We start from the raw sequence: 25938 nt of genomic DNA, 5'->3' as shown, positions 1-25938 counted from the left end.
CTGCTCAGTTTGCGGGCTGACCTTCGAGGAGCTGAGCTTTGATGGAGGACCACATGACGGGGCACAACAAGGAGAAGCGTTATGAGTGCGACATATGTGGCAAGGCCTGGCAGAGCCCGTGCCAGTTGGAGACCCATCGGCGGGTGCACACGGGAGAACGTCCCTTTGACTGCTCGGAGTGCAGCAAGAGCTTCACCAGCCCCAGCCAGTTGCTGCAGCATAACCGTGTGCACTCCGGCGAGAGACTCTTCACCTGCTCCGACTGCGGCAAGAACTTCAAGACGGCGAATCACCTGAAGAGACACCGGCAGAAGCACACGGGCGAGAAGCCCCATAGCTGCTCTACCTGCGGCAAGAATTTTGCCTGGTTGTCGGGGCTGCGGGAACACCGGCGGGTGCACAGCAGTGAGCGGCCCTTCACCTGCTCCGACTGCGGCAAAGGCTTCAAGTCGTCGCCGGACCTGAAGGTGCACAGGCGCGTGCACACCGGGGAGCGTCCCTACACCTGCAGTGACTGCGGCAAGGGCTTCACCCAGTCCAGCAACCTGCTGGTGCACCAGCGCACCCACACCGGCGAGCGCCCCTACACCTGCACCCAGTGCGGCAAGGGCTTCACCCAGTCCAGCAACCTGCAGGTGCACCAGCGCACCCACACCGGCGAGCGCCCCTACACTTGCGCCCAATGCGGCAAGGGCTTCACCTCCTCCAGCAGTCTGCTGTCCCACCAGCGCACACACACCGGCAAGCGCCCCTACACCTGTGCCCAGTGCGACAAGGGCTTCACCCACTCCAACAGCCTGCTGGTGCACCAGCGCACCCACACCAGCGAGCGCCCCTACACCTGCACCCAGTGCGGCAAGGGCTTCACCCGCTCCAGCAACCTGCTGGAGCACCAGCGCACCCACACCGGCGAGCGCCCCTACACCTGCGCCCAGTGCGGCAAGGGCTTCACCCACTCCAGCAGCCTGCTGGTGCACCAGCGCACCCACACCGGCGAGCGCCCCTACACCTGCGCCCAGTGCGGCAAGGGCTTCACCCAGTCCAGCAGCCTGCTGGAGCACCAGCGCACCCACACCGGCGAGCGCCCCTACACCTGCGCCCAGTGCAGCAAGGGCTTCACCCAGTCCAGCAGCCTGCTGGTGCACCAGCGCACCCACACCGGTGAGCGCCCCTACACCTGCGCCCAGTGCGGCAAGGGCTTCACCCGCTCCTCCAGGCTGCTGGCCCACCAGCGGGTGCACGTCGGCGACTGTCCCGTCCCCAGCCCGGTGTGTGGAGAGCGCTTTACCATGGCCTCCCACGCCCTGTCTCACCAGCGCATGCACACCAGTGGCCAGCCCTATGACTGCCCGTACTGCGGTGAGGAGTTTGACAGCTCGCGGGGGCAGTTGCGGCAGCACCGGCGGACTCACGCCGGCGAACAGCTGCTCCCACTGTGACAACAGAAAACGGGGGCTGCGTGAGCACCAGCGGATACACACCGGAGAGAGACTCTGTGTGCGCTGAGTGTGGCAAGGGTTTCACCCGCCTTGACAAACTGCTGGAGCACCGGCGAGTCCACACCGGCCAGCGTCCCTTCACCTGCCCGCTCTACAGCAAGGCCATTGCCCGCTCCTCCAGCCTGCTGGCACACCGCCACGTGGATAGATGGGCACTGTTTAGGTAGATACAAAATGGTGGAAGGAATGGGTAACGTTACAGGGTCGAGACCCATCTTCAGTGTCGACCCGAAACACCACCATTCTTTGTCTCCAGAGATGCTGCCTGTCCCGCTGAGTTACTCCAGCACTCTGTGAATGTCACCTATCCATGTTCTTCACAGATGCTGCATGTCCCACTGAGTTACTCCAGCACTCTGAAATGTCACCTATCAATGTTCTTCACAGATGCTGCCTGACCCGCTGAGTTACTCCAGCACTTTGTGTTAGTCATAGAGTGATACAGTGTGGAAACAGGCCCTTTGGCCCAACTTGCCCACACCGACCAATATGGCCTGTGTTTGGTCCATATCCCTTCAAACCTGTCCTATCCAAGTAACTGTCTAACTGTTTCTTGGGATAGTCCCAGCCTCAACTGCCTCCTCTGGCAGTTTGTTCCATACTCCCACCACCCTCTGTGTGAAAAAGTTACCCCTCAGTTTCCTTTTAAATCTTTTCCCCTTCACCTTGAACCCATGTCCTCTGGTCCTCGATTCCCCCACTCTGGGCAAGAGATTCTGTGCATCTAACTAAATTGTGGTCTATGCAAGATTCCAGCATCTGCAGTTTCTTGTGTCTCCCTCACCTACATCCACCTATCACTTCTGAAGAAGGTCTCAACCTGAAACATCACCCATTCCTTCTCTCTAGAGATGCTGCCTGTCCCACTGAGTTACTCCAGCATTTTGTATCCACCTATCACTTGCCAGGCTTTGTCCAGCCCCCATCTCTCTTTTCCAGCTTCCTCCCCCCACCCTCTCCACTCAGTCTGAAGAAGGGTCCTGACTCATAACTCTGTCTGCCCATTCCCTCTAAAACGGTGGAGGAACTCAGTGGGTCAGGCCGCATCTGTAGAGGGAAGGGAATCTAAGGCAACCACTCCCACCTCTCCTTTCCAACTTTCTCCACCCCCCACACCAAGCAGCCTGAAGAAGGGTCCTGACCTAGAATGTTGCCTGTCCATGCTCTCCAGACGTGCAAGTTACTCCAGGAGATTGTGTCTCTCTTTGTAAACCAGCATCTGCTGTTCCTTTTTTATGTTTGTGAAGAGGAAAACATTAGTTCAGACCAAAGTTGGACTCTTGAAGACTGAAAAAGCTTAATTTATTATGGGGAACAAGGAAATGGCAGATGAGTTGAACAGGTACTTTGAATCTGTCTTCACTAAGGAGGACCAACAATCTTCCTGATGTACTACTGGCCAGAGGATCTCGGGTGATGGAGGAACTGAAGGAAGTCCACACTAGGATTTGCATTTCACCCTACACTTGCGCTCGGTCCTCCAAGGCCAGCACGTTGGCAACCGGGAGATCCAGCTGGCCTTGGAGGACCTAATCAAGTCCTAGAGTCTATCCCAACCCCATCTCTTTTTTCCAGCTTTCTCCCCCGACTCCATCAGTCCAAAGAAGGGTCCAGACCCGACACGTCGCCTGTCCATTCCCCTCCAAAGTGCCGGTAGAACTCAGCAGGTCAGCCATCCGTGGTGAGAAACGGATGGAGAAGTGTTCCTATTACAAGCTCTCCTTGGCCCTGTTAAGAATGTGGTGTCCATTCTTGGGATGGGATACAAGGTCCGAGCTGACCAGTCATCGACAGGCCCCCTTCCCTTCCCTCGTGGGCCATCTCTTTGTCATTACTCGGTCTTATTCTTGCTGGATGACAAGCAGAACCTTTTTGGCTCAACAGTAGATGTATCTTCTTCCTTTTGGCCTTTTGTTTCTGCAGGTATTTACAGCGGAATCAAAACTACTTCCCTTAGGTCCTGATATTCCTTTTGTTTTAGTAAAGGTAGAACCTTTGACAGTTGCGATTGGTTTAGGATCTTGAATACTCCCATAACGTAAATTTGACGTGAACTGTACTAGCTTTTCCATGAAGTTCCCCAGATCAGGAAACATGGCCTCTCGATTCTCATTTTCTCAAACAGACCAGCTTTACATTTTCCCTAAGTCTATAAGGCAGTTTTAGAGTGATCATTTTCATATTGCTAACAACATTAATTTCTTGCATGTTGTCTAAGAGGGTAGTCATTCATTTCATACTTCTAAGAAATATCGCAAACTCCCGCAATGCTTTCGCATCTTCTGGCTGGATAGCTGTCCAAGCATAGGCCTTCTTCATGAGGATGTCTTTGGATCATAGAAGTTTAAAGGGACTTTTATGTAGTGTGTCGGCAGCGAGCGACGACGACTGCAGAGGATTCAACAGCCCCGACCACGGGTGAACAAAAGGGGAAGATGATTGAACGTTATTACCTTCCATCACAGCGAGGAATGTGGATTCCACTGTGGTGGATGTTTTTGTTATATTTTATTTTATGTGGCTGTGTGTCTTGGTGCTTTTTAGTCAGTATGGCTGTATGGTAACTCAAATATCACTGTACTGTGGAGTCAGCCTAAACACGGGCCACTCATGCTCGAACCCTCGTCAGGAGATACGAGGGCGGGCACGTTACGTCATGGGCTAGAGGGAGTGTCCTGATACTAAGGGTCTCTCACCGCGATACCTTGAGCAGACAACCGGTAGCTGAGCAGGAGGGAACAACCTCGCTCAGCTACAGCAACATTATATAGTTAGCGCACCAACCACCACTGAATAAATGACTCTTTGAACCGGCCTGACGTCTCACCTTTATTCACCACGTTTGGTGCCGCTACACTGGTGACCCCGACGTGATTTGAACACGCAGCCTTCTGATGACCCCCGACTGTCCGAATTGAAAGTTGGATTCTGCTGAAGCACGCAGCCTCGGGAGACCTGATGTCTGCAGCCGGCTGCCCAGCCCTGCAGAACAACGCTGCAGCCAACCCGGCCCTGCAGTGAGGTATGCCACCTCTTCCCCACCAACTGCTACAGGAGCTGTAGCAGCCTCCTGCCCCACAGCAACGCCAACACGCCCGACGGCCCTGGGAGCAGAGAGTACCTGCCACTCTCCCGCACCCGACAACAGGCTAGGCCCACACCCTGCACCGCACCAGGCCTCACTGCGGACACGGCTGCAGACCCGGCACAGCAACAGGCCTCGGCGCGGCCACGGCTCCATGCCCTGCACCTCACTGCCAGACCCGGCACCGCAAAAGGCCGGCTGCTGCCCTGGGCCTAGCCACCCGATAGCTCGGGCTTACCTGGGGCGCCTGCCGAAGACGCCCTTTCTTCACCTCACCGGCATGGACACTAAAGATCCCTGGGTGCTGGCTGCCTGTCCGGCCCAGGTATTCAATCGCTGGCGAAGTCCACTTCAGCCGGCCGGCAAAATGGCCGCCGCGGCTGCCTGAAACAAGCGGCCCCACAACTACAAACATGGCCACCGCAGCTGCTTGAAACAAGCGGCCCCACAACTACAAACATGGCCACCGCGGCTACCTGAAACAAGCGGCCGCGCGACTACAAACATGGCCGTCGCGGCTGCCTGAAACAAGTGGCATCATGACTACAAACATGGCCGCCGTGGCTGACTACAAACATGGCCGCCGTGGCTGCCTGAAACAAGCGGCATCACGACTACAAACATGGCCGGCTGGAAGAGAAACTCAAACTCACAAACTTACCGTCCAAAGCACCACCTTCCGGCCGGATGCCGTCACTGCAGCCTGACTACCGGCAACAGCGCCATCTTCCGGTTGGATGCCGTCACTGCAACACTATACTGCACTGTGGACAATTTGAACTTTGGACACTGATTGCACTGTAATTTGTCTTGTCACTGTTCATTTTGTGTTCACTGCTTTTCCACGCCCGGTTCAGGAATTGTTTTGTTTGTTTCATCTAGTTTTTCTCCCCCTGATCGTAGCTGGGGGCTGTTTGCACAGGACACTCTCCCTTTGCTGGTCGAGGAGATGCGACGGTGTCTCTTCCATCCGGCGGCTTCTGCATTGGTCCTCTCGCACCCCTCGGTACATCGGGATCGCCCACGCAGAGCGTCACTGCGCCCGTGGAGCCTCCGTCCCGACTCTCGCCCGGGGTGTCCCCGACGCACATGCAGGAGCCGCCCTCGACCATTCTATTCCTTCCTCCGATTCTGGGGAGGGGGGGGATCTGTGGCGTCAGCGTAAATACGGGCCACTCATGCTTGAACCCTCGTCAGGAGATACGAGGGCGGGCATGTGACGTCATGGGCTAGGGAGTGTCCTGGTACTAAAGCTCTCTCACCGCGAGACCGAGCGCAGACAACCAGTAGCTGAGCACGAGGGAACAACCTCGCTCAGCTACAGCAACATTGTATTATAGTTAGCACACCAACCACCACTGAATAAATGACTCTTTGAACCGGACTGACGACTAGCCTTTATTCACCACGTATGGTGCCGCTACAGCCTGTAGATTAGTCCCATTAGGGTACTTTTATCCTGACATTTCCTTAATTCTATCCATACTGAATCCACATCTCCTGTTTCAATGTCCCTTGCAAGGGACTGCATTTAATTCCTCACCAACAGGGCAACCCTACCCCCTCTGCCCACCTCACTGTCTTTTCGATAGGAGGTATACCCTTGAATATTCAGTTCCCAGTCATGGCCTTCTTGCAGCCATGTCTCAGTAATTCCCACATCATACTTGCCAGTTTCTAACAGAGCTTCAAGCTCGTCCACTTTATTAATTGTACTTCGTGTACCCATATACAGTAATTTGACCTCCATACTCACTTCCCCCCTCGCAATTGGCCCTGATCTTACTCTGTTGTCCATTCTCAAGCTTTCCTTCCCATTAATTCGAGAATCTTTTGTAATTTTTCCTGTAGTCACTTCCCCTTCAACTCCATCTTTACCTCAGTAGCACGAGGTACTCGAAGCAATCCAGAAATAACCACCCTAGAAGTTCGGCATTTCTGTATTCTTCCCAATTCTCTGAAGTCATGTTGGAGAACCTCCTTCCTCTTCTTCCCGATGTCGTTTGTATCTATGTGCACAACTACTGCCGGCTGTTCACCTTCTCTCGAGGATGTTCTGAATTTGGCTCATGACATCTTGAACCCTGGCACCAGGAAGGCTACAGACCATCCTCGCATCTTGTCTGCCGCCACAGAATCTCCTGTCCACACCTCGGACAATAGACTCACCCACCACTAGGGCTCTGCCCGACGTCGGTCTCGCCGGGCGAGTCCCATCTCCAGGATTGGAGCCACCGACGTGTCCGCCGCACGGACTGGAAACATCGTCTCCCCGGACAGTTCCCAACATGGCAAACCTGTTTTCTTTAGGCACAGCCATCTGAGTCTTCTGCACTCCATGATTTCCACCCCTTCTCTCCGTCACACACCTTGGTTCTGCCCGTAACCTCGGCGTGACTGCCTCACTGTAGGTCCTGTCCAGGAAACTCTCGTTTTCCTGGATGACCCTGAGGTCATCACTGCTTCTTGTGTCCCAACATGGTCCTTTAGGAGCTGAAGCTGGACGCACTTCCCACAGTTGTAGCAGCATCACACTGTCTCATCTGCCCCGACATGTGTTCACCGCATTCCGTCCTCTTGCACTTTGTGTAGACTCCTCGCCGAAGACTCTCGAGCCAAAGACTCGCACTTTACTCACAAGCACTAGCCAAAGACTAACACTTTACTCACAAGCACCTCCCTCACTACCGCTCCCTGCTGTCTTGCTTATATTGACTGATAAATTGCCTAATTTACCAATTTACAATCCAAATTCCTCAGTTTTAAACTTTTACCCCTCTGACTCACTTCTAACTCTCCTCCCACTCGGGCTAGAGCCAATCAGTGCTTTCTCCTGCTTCTCTTTGTTGCTGTTGCTTCAAAATCCACGGGAGTTCTGAGTTAAGTCTTCCTGTGCTTTGCCTCTCCTTTTCAACTGTTTTCCCTCTCTGACTCACTTCTAACTCTCCTCCCACTCGGTCTAGAGCCAACCAGTCACAAACCTTGGTGACATTTCAGTTTGAGACCCTCCTTCAGAAGTGATAGGTGGATATAGGTGAGGGAGACACAATAAACTGCAGATGCTGGAATCTTGCATGGAACACAATTTAATTAGATGCACAGAATCGCTTGCCAGAGTGGGGGAATCGAGCACCAGAGGACATGGGTTCAAGGTGAAGGTGAAAATATTTTACAGGAATCTGAGGGGTAATTTTTTTCCACCGTGGGTGTATGGAACAAGCTGCCTGAGGAGGTAGTTGAGGCTGTGACAATCCCAACGTTTAAGAAACAGTTATACAGGTACATGGATAGGTCAAGTTTGGAGGGATATGGACCAAACACAGGCAGGTGGGACTAGTGTAACCAGGACATGTTGTGCGGCGTGGGGAAGTTGCACCGAAAGGCCTGTATCCAAACTGTTTCACTCTGTGAGTAACACAAAGTGCTGCAGTAACTCAGCGGGTCAGGCAGCATCTGTAGAGAACATGGACAGGTGACCCGTCTTCAGATGGCCCGCCCTCGTATCGGCTGATGAGTGAAGTAAGTGACAGAGGCTAGAGAAAATAAGGAGATAAAAGGATGTTTTGAATAGGTTTTTTCAATAGGTTGAATAAGTTAGGTCTTTATTCTCTGGAGCGCAGAAGGTTAAGGGGGGACTTGATAGGGGTCTTTAAAATGATGAGAGGGATAGACAGAGTTGATGTGGACAAGCTTTTCCCTTTGAGAATAGGGAAGATTCAAATAAGAGGACATGACTTCAGAATTAAGGGACAGAAGTTTAGGGGTAACATGAGGGGGAACTTCTTTACTCAGAGAGTGGTAGCGGTGTGGAATGAGCTTCCAGTGGAAGTGGTGTCGGCAGGTTCATTGGTATCATTTAAAAATAAATTGGATAGGCATATGGATGAGAAGGGAATGGAGAGTTATGGTATGAGTGCAGGCAGGTGGGACTAAGGGAAAAAAGTTGTTTGGCACGGACTTGTAGGGCCGAGATGGCCTGTTTCCGTGCTGTAATTGTTATATGGTTATATGGATGTGAGATAAGGAGAGTGGAATGTATATGTGCAGCTTTATGGGACATTGGTCAGGTAGCATTTGGAATATTGCATGCAGTTCTGGTCACTCCATTACAGGACTGATGTGGAAGCTTTGGGGAACACGCAGAGATGGTTAACCAGAATGGTTTAAAAACAAGGAACTTCAGATACTTGTTTTCAAAAAAGGACACAAAATGCTGGAGTAACTCAACGGCACGGGAGAATGAATGGGTGACGTTTTGGGTTGAGTCTGAAGAAGGGTCTTGACCCGAAATGTTACCCATTCCTTCCAGCATTTTGTGTTTACTTAAACTGCGCCTATCCACGTGGCGGTGTGCCAGTAGGCTGGAGGGGCAGACAAAGGCCTTGCCACAGAGCGGGCAGGTGAAGGAGCGCTGGCCGGTGTGGACTCGCTGGTGCTCCAGCAGGTGGTCAAGGTGGGTGAAGCCTTTACCACAGGACGGGCAGGGGAAGGGACGCTCACTGCTGTGGGTACGTCGGTGCTGCCACAGGCTGGACATGCGGGTGAAATGCTTGCCACACCCAGTGCACACAAAGAGTCTCTCTCCGGTGTGTACCGGCTAGTGCTGCCGCAGCATCCGTGCGCTGTTGAAACGCTTGTTACAGTGGGAGCAGCAGCTCACCAGCATGGGCCCGCTGGTGCTGCCGCAACTCCCGCGAGCTGACAAACTCCTCACCGCAGTACGGGCAGTCGTAGGGCTGGCCACTGGTGTGCACGCGCTGGTGAGACAGGGCTTGGGAGGCCATGGCAAAGCGCTCACCACACACCGACCCAGGGACGGGACGGTCGCCGGCGTGCACCCGCTGGTTGGACAGCAACTTGGAGGAGCGGGTGAAGCCCTTGCCGCATTGGGTGCAGGTGTAGGGGCGCTCGACAGTGTGGGTGCGCTGGTGCACCAGCAGGGTACTGGACTGGGTGAAGCCCTTGCCGCAATGGGGGCAGGTGTATGGGCGCTCGCTGGTGTGGGTACGCTGGTGCTTCAGCAGGCTGTTGGACTGGGTGAAGCCCTTGCTGCAATGGGCGCAGGTGTAGGGGCGCTCGCTGGTGTGGGTGCGCTGGTGGGACAGCAGGTTGCAGGAGTGGGTGAAGCCCTTGCCGCACTGGGCATGGGTGTAGGGGCGTTCCCCAGTGTAGGTGCGCTGGTGGGACAGCAGGTGGTAGGAGCGGGTGAAGCTCTTGCCACATTCGCTGCAGGTGTAGGGCCGCTCCCCGGTGTGCAGGCGCCTGTGCACCTTCAGCTCCGGCGACGACTTGAAGTCTCTGCCACAGTCAGAGCAGGTGAAGGGTCGCTCACTGCTGTGCACCCGCCGGTGATCCCGCAGCCCCGACGAATGGGCAAAGTTCTTTCCACAGGTAGAGCAGCAATGGGGCTTCTCGCCAGTATGAACCAGTTGGTGCATCTTCAGCTGTTGCGCCATCTTGAAGCTCTTGCTACGCTCGAAGGGGCGTTCTCCCGTGTGAACCCACCGGTGGGCCTCCAGCTCACTTTGGGCGCTGACATGCCTTACCACACACGTCACACTCATAACGCTTCTCCTTGTTGTGCCCCGTCATGTGGTCTTCCATCGAAGCTCAGCCCCTCGAAGCTCAGCCCGCACACCGAGCAGATGGGTGGGTCTCACCGGCACCATGGCCGCACTTAATAGCCGCTCACGTCCCTGTCTCTCCGTCCACAGCAAAGGCTCCTAAACCCTGCAGGAGGGGAACACAGAGGGTCAACAAGCTGGCAAACAGGACATTACTAGCACATATTAGGTGCGTTTATGGCTGAGGAAACCATTATATAATTTTGCGCGGCACAGTGGCACAGCAGTAGAGTTGCTGCCTCACCGCCAGAGACGCGGGTTCAATCCTGATTAGGGGTGCTGGCTGTGTGAAGTTTGTACGTTCTCCCCTTAACCTGTGTGGGTTTTTTCATCCGGGTGCTCTGGTTTCTACCAACATTTCAAAGGTATGTGTGGGGGGGAGGGAGGGGGGGGGGGGGTGGGGTGGGGAAACTTTTAAAAATCTTTTCCCTGTACAGTGGATGTTTGTGTAATTTGTGTTGTGTCTTGGTTCTTTCATCTTGGTTGTATGACTGCAGAAACTAAATTCCGTTTGAACCTCTGGGTTCAAATGACAACAAATAAAATCTAATCTAATCTAATGACTCCAGCACTTTGTCATAGATTCATGAAGTGATACAGTGTTGGAAAGAGGCCCTTTGGCCCAACTCCGTACCCACACTCCCAAATCCCTCGGCTCCACACATTCCCCAGCGCCCCGCCATTCACAGTGAAGACCCTGCCCTGGTTTGTTTTCCTACCCTGCCCCTTATCCCTGCCGCAGCCTCCTGCTCCTTACTCCCCTTTGCTTGCTCCTCCCTCCCCCCCCTCCCCACCACCCCCAAACAATGTGAACCCACCCCCACCTGGCTCCCTACCCCCTTCCTGGGCTCACTTGACCCCTCTCTCTCCCCCCAGTTCTCCGCTCCCCCATTTATCCCCCTCGGCACCAAACCCACTCCCCCTTGAATCCCTCCCCCTCCCTTTGCTCCCTGCTTGCCCCCGCTACTCACTTCACCCCCTTTCCACCTCCAGCCTCTCACCCCTCCCTCCGTCCCTCCCTTCCCACTCTCCCTCGCCACACTCAATGACCAAGTGACTGCAGCATTGTGTGCAAAGATCCTATAGGATCTTTGATTGTGTGTGTCCGTGTGTGTTTACCTCCAGTGTGGGGCAGCATCATCATCATGATGAGGGAGTGGATGTGAACCCACAGCCGCCGCCCCTAGTTGCTGTTGCTGCATCTTTTATCTCCATAGCCACTGCCCAGTTGTTGTTGTTGTTGTTGCTGCATCTTCTCTTGTCTCCATAGCCAATCCCCATCCGTCTGTCGCTGCGTCACATTCGCCGCCGCCATTTTGTGTCCCGCGTCTTCACATTTAAAAACAAACCGCCATCTTGCAGCTTCCGGCTGAAGCAACGGCCTCCCACAGGCGGTGACGTCACGGCGCAGGATAGGCGGGACCAAAGATCCTATGGTTACACAAAAAAGCTGGAGAAACTCAGCGGGTGCAGCAGCATCAGACTGAAGAAGGGTTTCGGCCCGAAACGTTGCCTATTTCCTTCGCTCCATAGATGCTGCTGCACCCGCTGAGTTTCTCCAGCTTTTTTGTGTAACCTTCGATTCTCCAGCATCTGCAGTTCCCTCTTAAACACCAAAGATCCTATAGTGAGAGGCAAAGATCTTATAGCGAGCGCTTCGCTATAAGATCTTTGGTGAGGGGATCTTTGGGCGGGCGGGCTTGACGTCACGATGCAGGGTGGGCGGGCGGACGTTATGATGCAGGGTGGGCGGGCCGGTCAGACGTCATGGCGCAGGGCGGGCGGACGTTACCAAAGATCTTTGGACGTTACGACGCAGGGTGGGCGGGATGCAGTGATATGTCGGTGCAGGGTGGGCGGGGTGCAGGGACGTGACGGTGCGGGGCAAAGATCCTATAGCAGAGCTTCTGCTATAAGATGGTTACACAAAAAAGCTGGAGAAACTCAGCGGGTGCAGCAGCATCTATGGAGCGAAGGATTCTGCTATAAGATCTTTGGTGCGGGGTGCAGTGACGTGACGGTGCAGGGTGGGCGGGGCAGTGACAGGGTGGGCGGGGACGTGACGGTGCAGGGTGGGCGGGGTGCAGTGACGTGTCGGTGCAGGGTGGGCGGGGAGCAGTGACGTGACGGTGCAGGGTGGGTGGGGTGCAGTGACGTAACGGTGCAGGGTGGGCGGAGTGCATGGACGTGCCAGGGCAGGGTGGGTGGGGTGCAGTGACGCACCGGCGCAGGGTGGGCGGGGTGCAGTGACGTATCGGTGTGCAGGGTGGGCGGGGTGCAGTGACGTGTCGGTGCAGGGTGGGCGGGGTGCCATGACGTGCGGTGCAGGGTGGGCGGGGTGAAGTGACGTGACGGTGCAGGGTGGGCGGGGTGCAGTGACGTGTGGTGCAGGGTGGGCGGGGTGCAGTGACGTGTGGTGCAGGGTGGGCGGGGTGCAGTGACATGTCGGTGCAGGGTGGGCGGGGTGCAGTGACATGTCGGTGCAGGGTGGGCGGGGTGCAGTGACGTGTCGGTGCAGGATGGGCGGGGTGAAGTGACGTGACGGTGCAGGGTGGGCGGGGTGCAGTGACATGTCGGTGCAGGGTGGGCGGGGTGGGCGAGCGACAGTTGACGGACGGTTGATGAGACGCGGATCCCGGATGGTGACGGTTCCAGCTCCAGGTCCGTGCGGCGGCTCCACGTCACCGTCACCTCCCCTCCCCCCCCTTCAGGCCCCAGTGACGTTGCCGTGTCAGTAATGTCCTGTTTACCAGCTTGTTGACCCTCTGTGTTCCCTCCTGCAGGGTTTAGGAGCCGTTGCTGTGGACAGAGAGACGGGAACGTGAGCAGCCATTCAGGGCGGCAAGGTGAACCCCCCAACTGGTGGGGAGTAGAGTCGGGGATGAGGGGAGCGGGAGCTGCCCCGGACAGAGAGAGACAGAAATATAGAGGGAGAGGGAGACAGAAAGAGGGAGACAGACAGACGGAGAGAGCGAAAGAGAGATGGGCAGAGAGCGAGAGGGAGACAGAGAGAGAGAGAGAGAGAGAGAGACAGGGAGAGAGAGACTGAGGTACAGACAGACAGAGAGAAACGGAGACATACAGACAGAGAGATGGGCAGAGAGAGAGGAAGACAGAAAGAGAGATAAACAGAAATAGAGAGAGCCAGAGAGAGAGAGAGACAGACAGACAGAGAGATCTCTTTTCCCTCTCCTCTCCAGGTGGCGGCCATCTTTGGTCAGCGCACGTCCATAGAAACATAGAAAATTAGGTGCAGGAGTAGGCCATTCGGCCCTTCGAGCCTGCACCGCCATTCAATAGGATCATGGCTGATCATCCAACTCAGTATCCTGTACCTGCCTTCTCTCCATACCCCCTGATCCCTTAGCCACAAGGGCCACACCTAACTCCCTCTTAAATATAGCCAATGGACTGGTCTCAACTACCTTCTGTGGCAGAGAATTCCACAGATTCACCACTCTGTGTGAAAAATGTTTTCCTCATCTCGTTCCTAAAAGATTTCCACCTTATCCTTAAACTGTGACCCCTTATTTTGGATTTCCCCAACATCGGGTACAATCTTCCTGCATCTAGCCTGTCCAACCCCTTAAGAATTTTGTAAGTTTCTACAAGATCCCCCCTCAATCTTCTAAATTCTAGCGTGTACAAGCCGAGTCTATTCAGTCTTTCTTCATATGAAAGTCCTGACATCCCAGGAATCAGTCTAGTGAACCTTCTCTGTACTCCCTCTATGGCAAGAATGTCTTTCCTCAGATTAGGAGACCAAAACTGTACGCAATACTCCAGGTGTGGTCTCACTAAGACCCGGTACAACTGCAGTAGAACCTCTCTGCTCCTATACTCAAATCCTTTTGCTATGAATGCTAACATACCATTCGCTTTCTTCACTGCCTGCTGCACCTGCATGCCTACCTTCAATGACTGGTGTACTATGACACCCAGGTCTCGTTGCATCCCCCCCTTTCCTAATCGGCCACCATTCAGATAATAATCTACTTTTCTGTTTTAGCCACCAAAGTGGATAACCTCACATTTATCCACATTATACTGCATCTGCCATGCATTTGCCCACTCATCCAGCCTATCCAAGTCACCTTGCAGCCTCCTAGCATCCTCCTCACAGCTAACACTGCCCCCCAGCTTCGTGTCATCCGCAAACTTGGAGATGTTGCATTCAATTCCCTCGTCCAAATCATTAATATATATTGTAAATAGCTGGGGTCCCAGCACTGAGCCTTGCGATACCCAACTAGTCACTGCCTACCATTCTGAAAAGGACCTGTTTACTCCTACTCTTTGCTTCCTGTCTGCCAGCAGTTCACTATCCACATCAATACTGAACCCCCAATACCGTGTGCTTTAAGTTTGTATACTAATCTCTTATGTGGGACCTTGTCGAAAGCCTTCTGGAAGTCCAGATATAACACATCCACTGGTTCTCCCTTATCCACTCCACTGGTTACATCCTCGAAAAATTCAATAAGATTCGTCAGACATGATTTGCCTTTCATAAGTCCATGCTGACTGTCCAATGATTTCACCACTTTCCAAATGTGCTGCTATCCCGTCTTTAATAACTGATTCTAGCTGTTTCCCCACTACCGATGTTGGATAGAGAGAGCCAGAGAGGGACAGAGAGAGAGAGAGAGAGAGAGAGAGAGAGAGAGCGACAGTCAGAGAGAGAGAGTGTCTGAGAGAGAGTGAGAAAGAGAGTGGAGGGAGCGAGGAGAGGGGTGAGAAGCTGGAAAGGAGGTGAAGTGAGTAGCGGGGGAAAGTAGGGAGCAAAGGGAGGGGGGAGGATTCAAAGGGGAGTGGGTTTGGTGCCGAGGGGGGGTGAATGGGGGGGTCAGGGAACTGGGGGGAGAGAGAGGGGTCAAGTGAATCAAGGAAGGCGGTACTGGAACCTGGTGGGGTTCACATTGTTTGGGGTGGGGAGGAGGGGGGAGGGAGAAAAATGGTAAGGAGCAGGAGGCGGCGGCAAGGGTAAGGGGCAGGGAGCCACAGGGAGGAGGTCACATTGTTTGGGGGTGTTTAGGAAGTCAAACCAGGTCAGGATCTTCACTGTGAATGGCGGGCGCTGGGAGAATGTGTGGAGCCGAGGGATCTAGGAGTGCAGGTACGAGTTGGGCTGAAGGGCCTCTTTCCAATGCTGTATCACTCTATGAATATATGACAAAGTGCTGGAATAACTCAGCGGGTCAGGCATCATCTGTGGAGAAGATAGACACAAAGTGCTGGAGTAACTCAGCGGGTCAGGCAGCATCTGTGGAAAAGATAGACACCAAATACTGGAGTAACTCAGCGATTCAGGCAGCATCTGTGGAGAGAAGGAATAGGTGACATTTTGGGTCGAGACCCTTCTTTGGTTTAGTTTAGAGCTACAGCGCGGAAACAGGTCTTTCGGCCCGCGGAATCCATGCCGACCAGCGATCACCCCGTACACTAGCACTATCCAGATTCAGATTCAGATTCAAACTTTATTGTCATTGTGCAGTGTACAGTACAGAGTCAACAAAATTCAGTTAGCATCTCCCTAGAAGAGCGACATAGAATATGAGCAATAAATTAATATATTTACATGCATACAGTCGTAGTAGTGCAATTTTTTCTGTTGGGAGGAGTGTCCGGGGGGGGGGGGATTGGCAATCACCCAGGTACAGTGTTGAGTAGTGTAACAGCCGCAGGGAAGAAGCTGTTCCTGGACCTGCTGGTCCGGCAACGGAGAGACCTGTAGCGCCTCCCGGATGGTAGGATAAACAGTCTGTGGTTGAGGTGAGAGCAGTCCTTGACGATGCTGAGCGCCCTTCGCAGACCTCGCTTGCTTTGGACAGACTCAATGGAGGGGAGCGAGGAACCGGTGATGCGTTGGGCAATTTTCACCACCCTCTGCAGTGCTTTCCGGTCGGAGACAGAGCAGTAGCCATACCATACTTTGATACAGTTGGTAAGGATGCTCTCGATGGTGCAGAAGTTCACCAGAATCTGAGGAGACAGATGGACCTTCTTCAGACTCCTCAGGAAGAAGAGACGCAGGTGAGCCTTCTTGACCAGAGTTGAGGTATTGTGGGTCCAAGAGAGGTCATCGGAGATGTTGACCCCCAGAAACCTGAAGCTGGAAACACGTTCCACCTCCGTCCCATTAATATGGATGGGGGTGTGCGTGCCACCCCTAGACCTTCTGAAGTCTACAATGAGCTCCTTGGTCTTCTTGGAGTTAAGGGCCAGGTTGTTGTCAGCGCACCATGTTGCTAGGAGCTGGACATCCTCCCTATAGGCCGACTCATCGTTGTTGCTGATGAGGCCAATCACCGTTGTATCATCTGCATACTTGATGATGGTGTTAGTACCATGTATAGGTGTGCAGTCGTAGGTGAAGAGGGAGTAGAGGAGGGGGTTGCGGTGTTCAGGGTGAGGGTTGAAGAGGTGTGCTTGTCTAACCTAACAGACTGGGGTCTGTTGGTTAGAAAGTCCAATATCCAATTGCAGAGGGAGGGGTCGATGCCCAGATCACCGAGTTTGGTGGTCAGTTTTGTGAGATGCAAATGTGGGTACTCACAATCACGATGCCAGAGACAAAGTCGTGGAAACAAGAAACTCCTTTATTTACGAGTCTGCAGCCCCCGGGTGTCTTTCCAACCGAGACACACTGAGACCGGGAAACCATCCTCTACTTATACAGCACTATTTGGCTGAATCAGCCTCCCCTTCTGGCTCCTTCCAATCAGAGCACTGAGGTTCATACTCTAACCGGAACGCCTCGGAACGTCACGCAATGCCTAGGGTACCTCCCAGATCATTCATTGCATGTGCATTTAAATGAGACATCTTGTCATGCTGGGTGTTGTCGTAATATTCATGTATCTTATTAAGCATGCGCAGTACAGAGTAGTTCATGCCCTTTTTCCTAGTTCTCGTAATGTTCCTGCCGGACTGCTTATCTTCTAACTCTCAGCCTTGAAATGTCACTACCTGTTCTCTCGCTGTTACTAATCTAGCCAAGTCGGGTGTTTGTGCTGAAAGCTCACTATTATCCTACCTCAGCTATTTCTCAGGATCCTTTAGTCTAAATCAATTATCCCTATTAACCCTTTCCTCACAAGTTTAGAGGGTATAATGGTGTTGAATGCTGAGCGTTCTTATGTAAGTGTCTCTGTTGTCGAGGTGGGAGAGGGCGGAGTGAAGTGCCATTGAGATGGCATCCTCCATACTCCTGTCCTTGCGATAGGCAAACTGATAGATATCCAGTATCGGAGGTAGGCAGCCTTTGAGGTGTGCCAGGACCAGCCTCTCGAAGCACTTGGTGATGATGGGAGTAAGTGCAACTGGGCGGAAGTCGTTGAGGCTTGTCGCAGTGGAGTGTTTTGGCACCGGCACGATGGAGGTGGTTTTAAGGCAAGTGGGGACAACTGCTTGGGCAAGTGACAGGTTGAAGATGTCAGTCCAGACATCTGTCAGCTGCGCAGCACCGGCCCTGAGGACGCGCCCGGGGATGCCGTCAGGGCCAGCAGCCTTACGTGCATTAGTCCTGCTCAATGCCACGTACACGTTGTTGGGGGTGAGTGTGAGGGGTTGGTGATCAGCAGGGAGCACAGCCTTGATGGCCATCTCTAGATTGTCCTTGTCAAAGTGGCCATCAAAGTGGTTAAGCTCATCCAGGAAGGAGGCGTCGCTGGATGTGGGGGTGGTGTTGGTGGGTCTATAGTCATTGATGGCTTGGATGCCTTGCCGCATGCGTCGGGGGTCGGAGTTGTTATTGAAGTGCCCCTCAATCCATAGCTTATGGCAGTGCTTGGCCTTCTTGGTGCCCCTCTTCAGGTTAGCCATGGATGAACTGTAGGCTCGGGCATCGCCTGACCTGAAACCTTAGGGACAATTTAACAATTTTCCGGAGGCCGATTTACTCCTGAACCCGGAGTAAAAACCCATGCAGGTCAAGGGGAGAATGTATAAACTCCACACAGACAGCACCCAGAGTCAGGATCGAACACGCAACTCTGGCTCTGGGGCAGCAACTGTAGCGCTGCGCCACTGTGCCGCACAGAATTATATAATGGTTTCCTTCGCCATAAATGGACCCAATATGTGCTAGTAATGCACAAGACACCTCAGACACTCTCTGCTGCCTCTGCGCATTCCATTCTCTAGGCCCTCACCCCCTCGTCTTCACCATGGACGTCCAGTCACTCTACACCTCCATCCCCCACCAGGATGGCCTCAAAGCCCACCGGTTATTCCTCGACCAGAGGAGCAACCTATACCCAGCCACTGACACTCTCCTCTGCCTAGCGGAGCTGGTCCTTACCCTCAATAACTTCACGTTTGATTCCTCCCATTTCCTCCAAACACAAGGCGTAGCTATGGGCACACGCATGGGCCCCAGCTATGCCTGCCTCTTTGTCGGGTACGTCGAACAATCCTTGTTCAATACGTACCAGGGCCCCATCCCCGACCTCTATCTCCGTTACATCGACGACTACTTTGGGGCCACCTCCTGCACCCACACACAACTTACTGACTTCATCCACTTCACCACCAACTTCCATCCGGCACTCAAATACACCTGGACTATTTCCGACACTTCCCTACCATTCCTTGACCTCACCATCTCCATCGCAGTTGATAGACTTCTGACCGACATCCACTACAAACCCACTGACTCCCATGACTATCTGGACTACACTTCTTCCCACCCTGCCTCCTGTAAGGACTCCATCCCTCATTCCCAATTCCTCCGCCTACGCTGCATCTGCTCCCAGGATGAGGCGTTCCACACCAGGGCATCTGAAATGTCCTCATTCTTCAGGGAACGTGGATTCTTCTCCTCCACCATAGATGAAGCTCGCACCAGGGTCTCTTCCATACCCCGCAACACTGCTCTCTCTCCCCATTCCCGCACACGCAACAAGGGCAGAGTCCCCCTAGTCCTCACCTTTCAACCCCACCAGCCATCACATACAACAAATAATCCTACGTAATTTTCGCCACCTCCAACGTGACCCCACCACTCGCCACATCTTCCCATCTCCCCCAATGTCTGCCTTCCGCAAAGACCGCTCCCTCCTCAACTCTCTTGTCAATTCTTTCCTTCCCGCTCGTACCACCCCCTCCCCGGGCACTTTCCGTTGCAACCACAAGAAATGCAACACCTGTCCCTTTATCTCCCCCCTCGACTCCAATCAAGGACCCAAGCAGTCGTTCCAGGTGCGACAGAGGTTCACCTGTATCTCCTCCAACCTCATCTATTGCATCTGCTGCTCTAGATGTCAGCTGATCTACATCATTGAGACTAAGCGAAGGTTGAGCGATCGTTTCGCCGAACACCTCCGCTCGGTCTGCAAGAACCTACCTGACCTCCCGGTGCTCAGCACTTCAACTCCCCCTCCCATTCCCAATCCGACCTCTCTGACCAGGGTCTCCTCCATTGCCAGAGTGAGCAACACCGGAAATTGGAGGAACAGCACCTCATATTCCGCTTGGGGAGCTTGCATCCGGTGGGCATGAACATTGATTTCTCCCAATTTTGTTAGCCCTTGTTCTCTCCTCCCCTTCCTCAGCCCTCGAGTTGTCTCCTCCCATCCCCCCGCCCTCGGGCTCCTCCTCCTCCTTTTTCCTTCTTTCTCCCCGCCCACCCAATCAGTCTGAAGAAGGGTTTTGGCTTGAAACGTTACCTATTTCCTTCGCTCCATAGATGCTGCTGCACCCGCTGAGTTTCTCCAGCAATTTTGTGTACCATGTGCTAGTAATGTGTTCCGTGCTGTAATTGTTATATGGTTATATGGTTAATGTCCTGTTTGCCAGCTTGTTGACCCTCTGTGTTCCCCTCCTGCAGGGTTTAGGAGCCGTTGCTGTGGACGGAGAGACGGGGACGTGAGCGGCCATTGAGGGCGGCCAGGGTGCCGGTGAGCCCCCGCCCCCCCATCTGCTCGGTGTGCGGACTGAGCTTCGAGGGGCTGAGCTTCGATGGAGGACCACATGACGGGGCGCAACAAGGAGAAGCGTTATGAGTGTGATGTGTGTGGCAAGACTTCGCAGAGTCCGAGCGAGCTGGAGATCCACCTGCGGGTGCACACGGGAGAACGCCCCTTCGACTGCTCGGAGTGCGGCAAGAGCTTTACCCGCTCCAGCAGCCTGCTGCGGCACAACCGCGTGCACTCCGGTGAGAGGCCCTTCATCTGCTCCGACTGCGGCAAGAGCTTCAAGACGGCGAGTTACCTGAAGAACCACCGGCAGGTGCACACGGGCGAGAAGCCCTATTGCTGCTCCACCTGCAGCAAGAGCTTTGCCCAGTTGTCGGGGCTGCGGGAGCACCGGCGGGTGCACAGCAGTGAGCGGCCCTTCACCTGCTCCGATTGCGGCAAAGGCTTCAAGTCGTCACCAGACCTGAAGGTGCACAGGCGCATGCACACCGGGGAGCGGCCCTACATCTGCAGCGACTGCGGCAAGGACTTCACCCACTCCAGCAACCTGCTGAAGCACCAGCGCACCCACACCGGCGAGCGCCCCTACACCTGCACCCAGTGCAGCAAGGGCTTCACCCAGTCCAGTCACCTGCTGGTGCACCAGCGCACCCACACTGGCGAGCGCCCCTTCACCTGCACCCAGTGCGGAAAGGGCTTCACCCGCTCCATCGGGCTGCTGTCCCACCAGCGCACCCACACTGGCGAGCGTCCCTTCACCTGCGTCCAGTGCGGCAAGGGCTTCATCCGCTCTGACAGCCTGCTGGAGCACCAGCGCACCCACACCGGCGAGCGCCCCTACACCTGTGCCCAGTGCGGCAAGGGCTTCACCCAGTCCAGCACCCTGCTGATACACCAGCGCACCCACACTGGCGAGCGTCCATACACCTGCGCCCAGTGCGGCAAGGGCTTCGCCCACTCCGGCAACCTGATGAAGCACCAGCGCAACCACACTGGCGAGCGTCCCTATTCCTGCGCACAGAGCGGCAAGGGCTTCACCTGCTCCACAAAGCTGGTGTCCCACCAGCGGGTGCACGCCGGCGACCGTCCCGTTCCCAGCCCGGTGTGTGGAGAGCGCTTTACCATGGCCTCCCACGCCCTGTCTCACCAGCATATGCACACCAGTGGCCAGCCCTACGACTGCCCGTACTGCGGTGAGCAGTTTGACAGCTCGCGGGGGTTGCGGCAGCACCGGCGGACCCACACCGGCGAGCAGCTGCTCCCACTGTGACAAGAGAGCATTGGGGTTGCGGCAGCACCAGCGGATACACATCGGAGAGAGACCCTTTGTGTGCACTGAGTGTGACAAGGGTTTCACCCGCATGTCCAGCCTGTGGCAGCATCGGCGCACCCACAGCGGTGAGCGTCCCTTCACCTGCCCGTCCTGTGGTAAGGGCTTCACCCGCCTTGACCACCTGCTGGAGCACTGGCAAGTCCACACCGGCCAGCACCCCTTCACCTGCCCGCTCTGTGGCAAGGCCGTTGCCCGCTCCTCCAGCCTGCTGGCATACCGCCGCGTGGATAGATAGGCGCTGTTTATGCAGACACAAAATGGTGGAAGGAATGGGTAACGCTTCGGGTAGTTTCTTCAGTCACCCATTCCATCTCTCCAGAGATGCTGCCTGTCCCGCTGAGTTACTACAGCACTTTGTGCCCTTTTTTGTAAACCAGCATCTGCAGCTCCTTGTTTTTAAAACTATTCTGGTTAACCATCTCTGCACCTTCCCCAAAGCCTCCACATCAGTCCTGTAATGGAGTGACCAGAACTGTATGCAATACTCCAAATGCTACCTGACCGACGTCCCTTAAAGCTGCACATATACATTCCTCTTTCCTTATCTCACACCTTATTAGATCCTTATTTTCTCTCGCCTCTGTCACTTATTTCACTCATCTACCAATCGCCCCCTCATCTGTTAACATCGTGTCAGTGTGAAGCAGTGTCCTGTTCCGGAATGTCATCTATCCTTGTTCTCCAGAGATGCTGCCTGACCCGCTGAGTTACACCAGCACTCTGTGAAACGTCACCTATCCTTGTTCTCCAGAGATGCTGCCTGTCTCACTGAGTTACTGCAGCACTTTGTGTTAGAGTCATAGAGTGATACAGTGTGGAAACCGGCCCTTTGGCCCAACTTGCCCACACCGACCAACATGTCCCAGCTACACTAGTCCCACCTGCCTGTGTTTGGTCCATATCCTTCCAATCTTGTCCTATCTTGTGTTCCATACAAGATTCCAGCATCTGCAGTATCTTGTGTCTCCCTCACGAATATCCACCTATCACTTCTGAAGAAGGGTCTCAAACTGAAACATCACCCATTCCTTTTCTCGAGATGCTGCCTGTCCAGCTGAGTTACTCCAGAATGTTGTGTCCACCTATCACTTGCCAGGCTTTGTCCAGCCCCCATCTCCCTTTTCCAGCTTCCTCCCCCACCCTCTCCACTCAGTCTGAAGAAGGGTCCTGACTCAAAACGTCATCTGTCCATTCCCTGTGAAGCGGTGGAGGAACTCAGTGGGCAAGGCCGCACCTGTAGAGGGAAGGGAATCTAAGGCGAACACTCCCACCTCTCCTTTCCAACTTTCTCCACTGCCCCACACCAAGCAGTCTGAAGAAGGGTCCTGACCTAGAATGTTGCCTGTCCATGCTCTCCAGATGTGATAGCTACTGCAGGAGATTGTGTCTCTCTTTCTAAACCAGCATTTACGTTTGTGAAGAGGAAACAAATGATTAAGACCAAAGTTGGACTCTTGAAAACTGAGAAAGGTGAATTTATTATGGGGAACAAGGAAATGCCAGATGAGTTGAACAGGTACTTTGGATCCGTCTGCACTAAAGAGGCCACAAACAATCCTCCTGATGTACTTGAGGCAAGAGGATCTAGGGTGACGGAGGAACGGAAGGAAATCCGCATTAAGCAGAAAATGGTGTTGGGTAGACTGATGGGACTGAAAGCTGATAAATCCCCAGAGCCTGACGGTCTGCATCCCAGGGTACTTAAGGAAGTGGCTCTAGAAATCTTGGACGCATTGGTGATCATTTTCCAATGTTCTATAGATTCAGGATCAGTTCCTGTGGATTGGAGGGTAGCTAATGTTATGCCACTTTTTAAGAAAGGCGGGAGAGAGAAAACAGAATTATAGATGTTAGCCCAGGGGTGGGGAACCTTTTCATGTTGGAATGCCGCACTAAGTTAGCTGTAATCTAATAAGACCGCATGCATGAAACTTCAATTAGATATAGTTCAAAATGTACTGTATTTTGTAAAAATCTAACTAATATGTACTAACTTCAAGAAAATGAAAAAACATTGTTAATTCTAAAGTTAACTAACTTTTTGATGACTTTGGTGTGACTGTTTTTTGTGGGAAAGCATTTGAATATTTGGTTGCAGCAAATGGAGGTACGCAGTTTCAGCTGATCTTCTAGATGGGTATCTGTCAATTGTGACCTTAAGGGCGTCTTAATTTGGGTTAGATAGAAGAACATAGATTCGCAGCAATAAGTGGTTGAAAAGCAAGAAAGCATTTTTCGTGCATGTTGCCGAAGACGTGGGTATTCTATTGCATTTTCCCATATTTCAATTGGATCATATTTCCCATATTTCAATTAGTAAAGACGTTCCCCCTCATGTTACCCCTAAACTTCTGTCCCTTAATTCTCAAGTCATGTCCCCTTGTTTGAATCTTTGAACCATTACTCTCTGGCATCTCCCGTTCAGCCACTGTTGAATCCATCTTGCTACTCCACCATTAATACCCAACCATTGAACCTTCTTAACCAACCTTCCATGAGGAACCTTGTCAAAGGCCTAACTGAAGTCCATATATACAACATCCACTGCTTTACCCTCATCAATTTCCCGAGTAACCTCTTCAAAAAATTCAAGAAGATTAGTCAAACATGACCTTCCAGGCACAAATCCATGTTGACTGTTCCTAATCAGACCCTGTTTATCCAGATGCTTATATATATTATCTCTAAGTATCCTTTCCATTAATTTGCCCACCAGTGACATCAAACTAACAGGTCTATAATTGCTAGGTTTACTCTTAGACCCCTTTTTAAACAATGGAACAACATGCGCAGTACGCCAATCCTCTTGTACTATTCCCGTTTCTAATGACATTTGAAATATTTCTGTCATAGCCCCTGCTATTTCTACACTAACTTCCCTCAATGTCCTAGGGAATATCGTGTCTGGACCTGGAGACTTATCCACTTTTATATTTCTCAAAAGTGTCAGTACTGCCTCTTCTTTGAATCTCATAGAGACAACAACTAGGTGAGGTTGAAATGCTCATTTGAATGCTAAAAGATGCTAATTTTGTTGAATCTTCTTTTACTCTTTGGTATTTTAAATACGTTCATTTAAAGATTAAAATTAAAATAATAAAAGACGAATAAAAACATATTAATAAAAATAAAAGGATTTGTTCTACAAAATTTTGATTCATTCAAAAGGCCGCACTTAGTGGCCTAAAAGGCCGAAGGTTCCCCACCACTGCGTTAGCCTGACATCGGTGGTGGGGAAGATGCTGGAGTCAATTATTTACAAAGGGGAAATCATGCTTGACTAATCTTCTGGAATTTCTTGAGGATGTAACTGGGAGAATAGATAAGGGAGAGCCAGTGGATGTAGTGTACCTGGACTTTCAGAAAGCATTTGATAAGATCCCACATAGGAGATTAGTGGGCAAAATGAGCACACATGGTACTGGCGGTAGAGTGCTGACGGATAGAAAATTAGTTGTCAGACAGGAAACAAAGAGTAGGGATTAACGGATCCCTTTCAGAATGGCAGGCAGTGACTGGTGGGGTACCGCAAGGCTCGGTGCTGGGACCGCAGCTATTTACAATATACATCAATGATTAAGATGAGGGGATTCAAAATAACATTAGCAAATTTGCAGATGACACAAAGCTGGGTGGCAGTGTGAACTGTGAGAAGGATGCTATGGGATTGCAGGGTGACTTCGACAGGTTGGGTGAGTGGGTAGATGCATGGCAGATGCAGTTTTATGTGGATAAATGTGAGATCCACTTTGGTAACAGAAACAGGAAGGCAGATTATTATCTAAATGGCGTCAAGTTGGGAAAAGCGAAAGTACAACTGGATCTGGGAGTCCTTGTTCATCAGTGACTAAAAGTAAGCATGCAGGTACAGCAGGCAGTGAAGAAAGCGAATGGCATGTTGGTCTTCATAACAAGAGCAGTTAAGTATAGGAGCAAATAAGTCCCGGTAGGCGGCGCGACTCTGGTCAGCAGCGGCCTCTACAGCCTGTCCGCGTTTTTATTATTTTTTGTCTATGTTTATATGTAGTTTTTGTTATTTTATGTTGGGGTGTGTGTGTGGGAGGGAGGGGTAAACTTTTAAATCTCTCCCTGCACTGGAGACCCGACCTTTTCTCGTCGGGTCTCAGTTGTCGTTGGGGCTGCAACGAGGAGCGGCCTCCAACAGAAGAAGCCGGGGACTCTGGTGCCGACTCACCTCACCGTCGCGGAGCTGGCCGAGACCGGAGCGGGTGGAGCGGTGGAGGAGCGCTGCCGCTGCTGCTGCTGCTGCTGCCGTTGCCGCTGCTGCTGCTGCTGCTGATGCGGAGGCTGCTACTGCGGGTCTGCGGACGGCGGCACCGGGAGCCTGCGGATCCCTGGAGGGAGACCGCTTTTCAGGGCTCCTGCAACGGCGACTTCTCCCGCCCGAGTTGCGGGGTCGAAGAGCTCCTGGAGCGGGGTCTACATCACTGCCCCGCGCGGCTTGGAATGGCCGCGGGAC

At 53.1% G+C, this 25938-nt stretch overlaps 2 protein-coding genes across 2 annotated transcripts; one reads left to right on the top strand and one right to left on the bottom strand.

Moving 5' to 3' along the window:
• On the top strand, positions 1–25412 carry LOC129715374 (zinc finger protein 850-like). Its single transcript, XM_055665255.1, has 3 exons — positions 1–1423; positions 1489–1575; positions 20207–25412. The coding sequence occupies exons 1-3, from the start codon at positions 42–44 to the stop codon at positions 21393–21395; spliced, it is 2658 nt and encodes an 885-aa protein (XP_055521230.1). The 5' UTR covers positions 1–41; the 3' UTR covers positions 21396–25412.
• On the bottom strand, positions 7653–11700 carry LOC129715373 (zinc finger protein 239-like). The gene is made up of 2 exons (XM_055665254.1): positions 11328–11700; positions 7653–10314 (listed from the first exon to the last, which is right to left on the bottom strand). The coding sequence occupies exon 2, from the start codon at positions 10146–10148 to the stop codon at positions 9222–9224; it is 927 nt and encodes a 308-aa protein (XP_055521229.1). The 5' UTR covers positions 10149–10314; positions 11328–11700; the 3' UTR covers positions 7653–9221.
• Positions 25413–25938: the final 526 nt, after the last annotated feature.

Source organism: Leucoraja erinacea, unplaced genomic scaffold, assembly GCF_028641065.1.
Source record: "Leucoraja erinacea ecotype New England unplaced genomic scaffold, Leri_hhj_1 Leri_1144S, whole genome shotgun sequence".
NCBI lineage: Eukaryota > Metazoa > Chordata > Chondrichthyes > Rajiformes > Rajidae > Leucoraja > Leucoraja erinaceus.
Note: the sequence above shows the minus strand (reverse complement) of the source record. Positions and strands in the feature narration are given on the sequence as shown.

Bases quoted from the DNA above. Each gene is read 5' to 3' on its own strand.
- LOC129715374 (XM_055665255.1), top strand. From the start codon at position 42: ATGGAGGACCACATGACGGGGCACAACAAGGAGAAGCGTTATGAGTGC. The intron at 1,424-1,488 runs GCTGCTCCCACT...CACACCGGAGAG, and splicing joins CGGACTCACGCCGGCGAACA to AGACTCTGTGTGCGCTGAGT. The intron at 1,576-20,206 runs CTTCACCTGCCC...CAAGGAGAAGCG, and splicing joins GTCCACACCGGCCAGCGTCC to TTATGAGTGTGATGTGTGTG.
- LOC129715373 (XM_055665254.1), bottom strand. From the start codon at position 10,148: ATGAGTGTGACGTGTGTGGTAAGGCATGTCAGCGCCCAAAGTGAGCTG.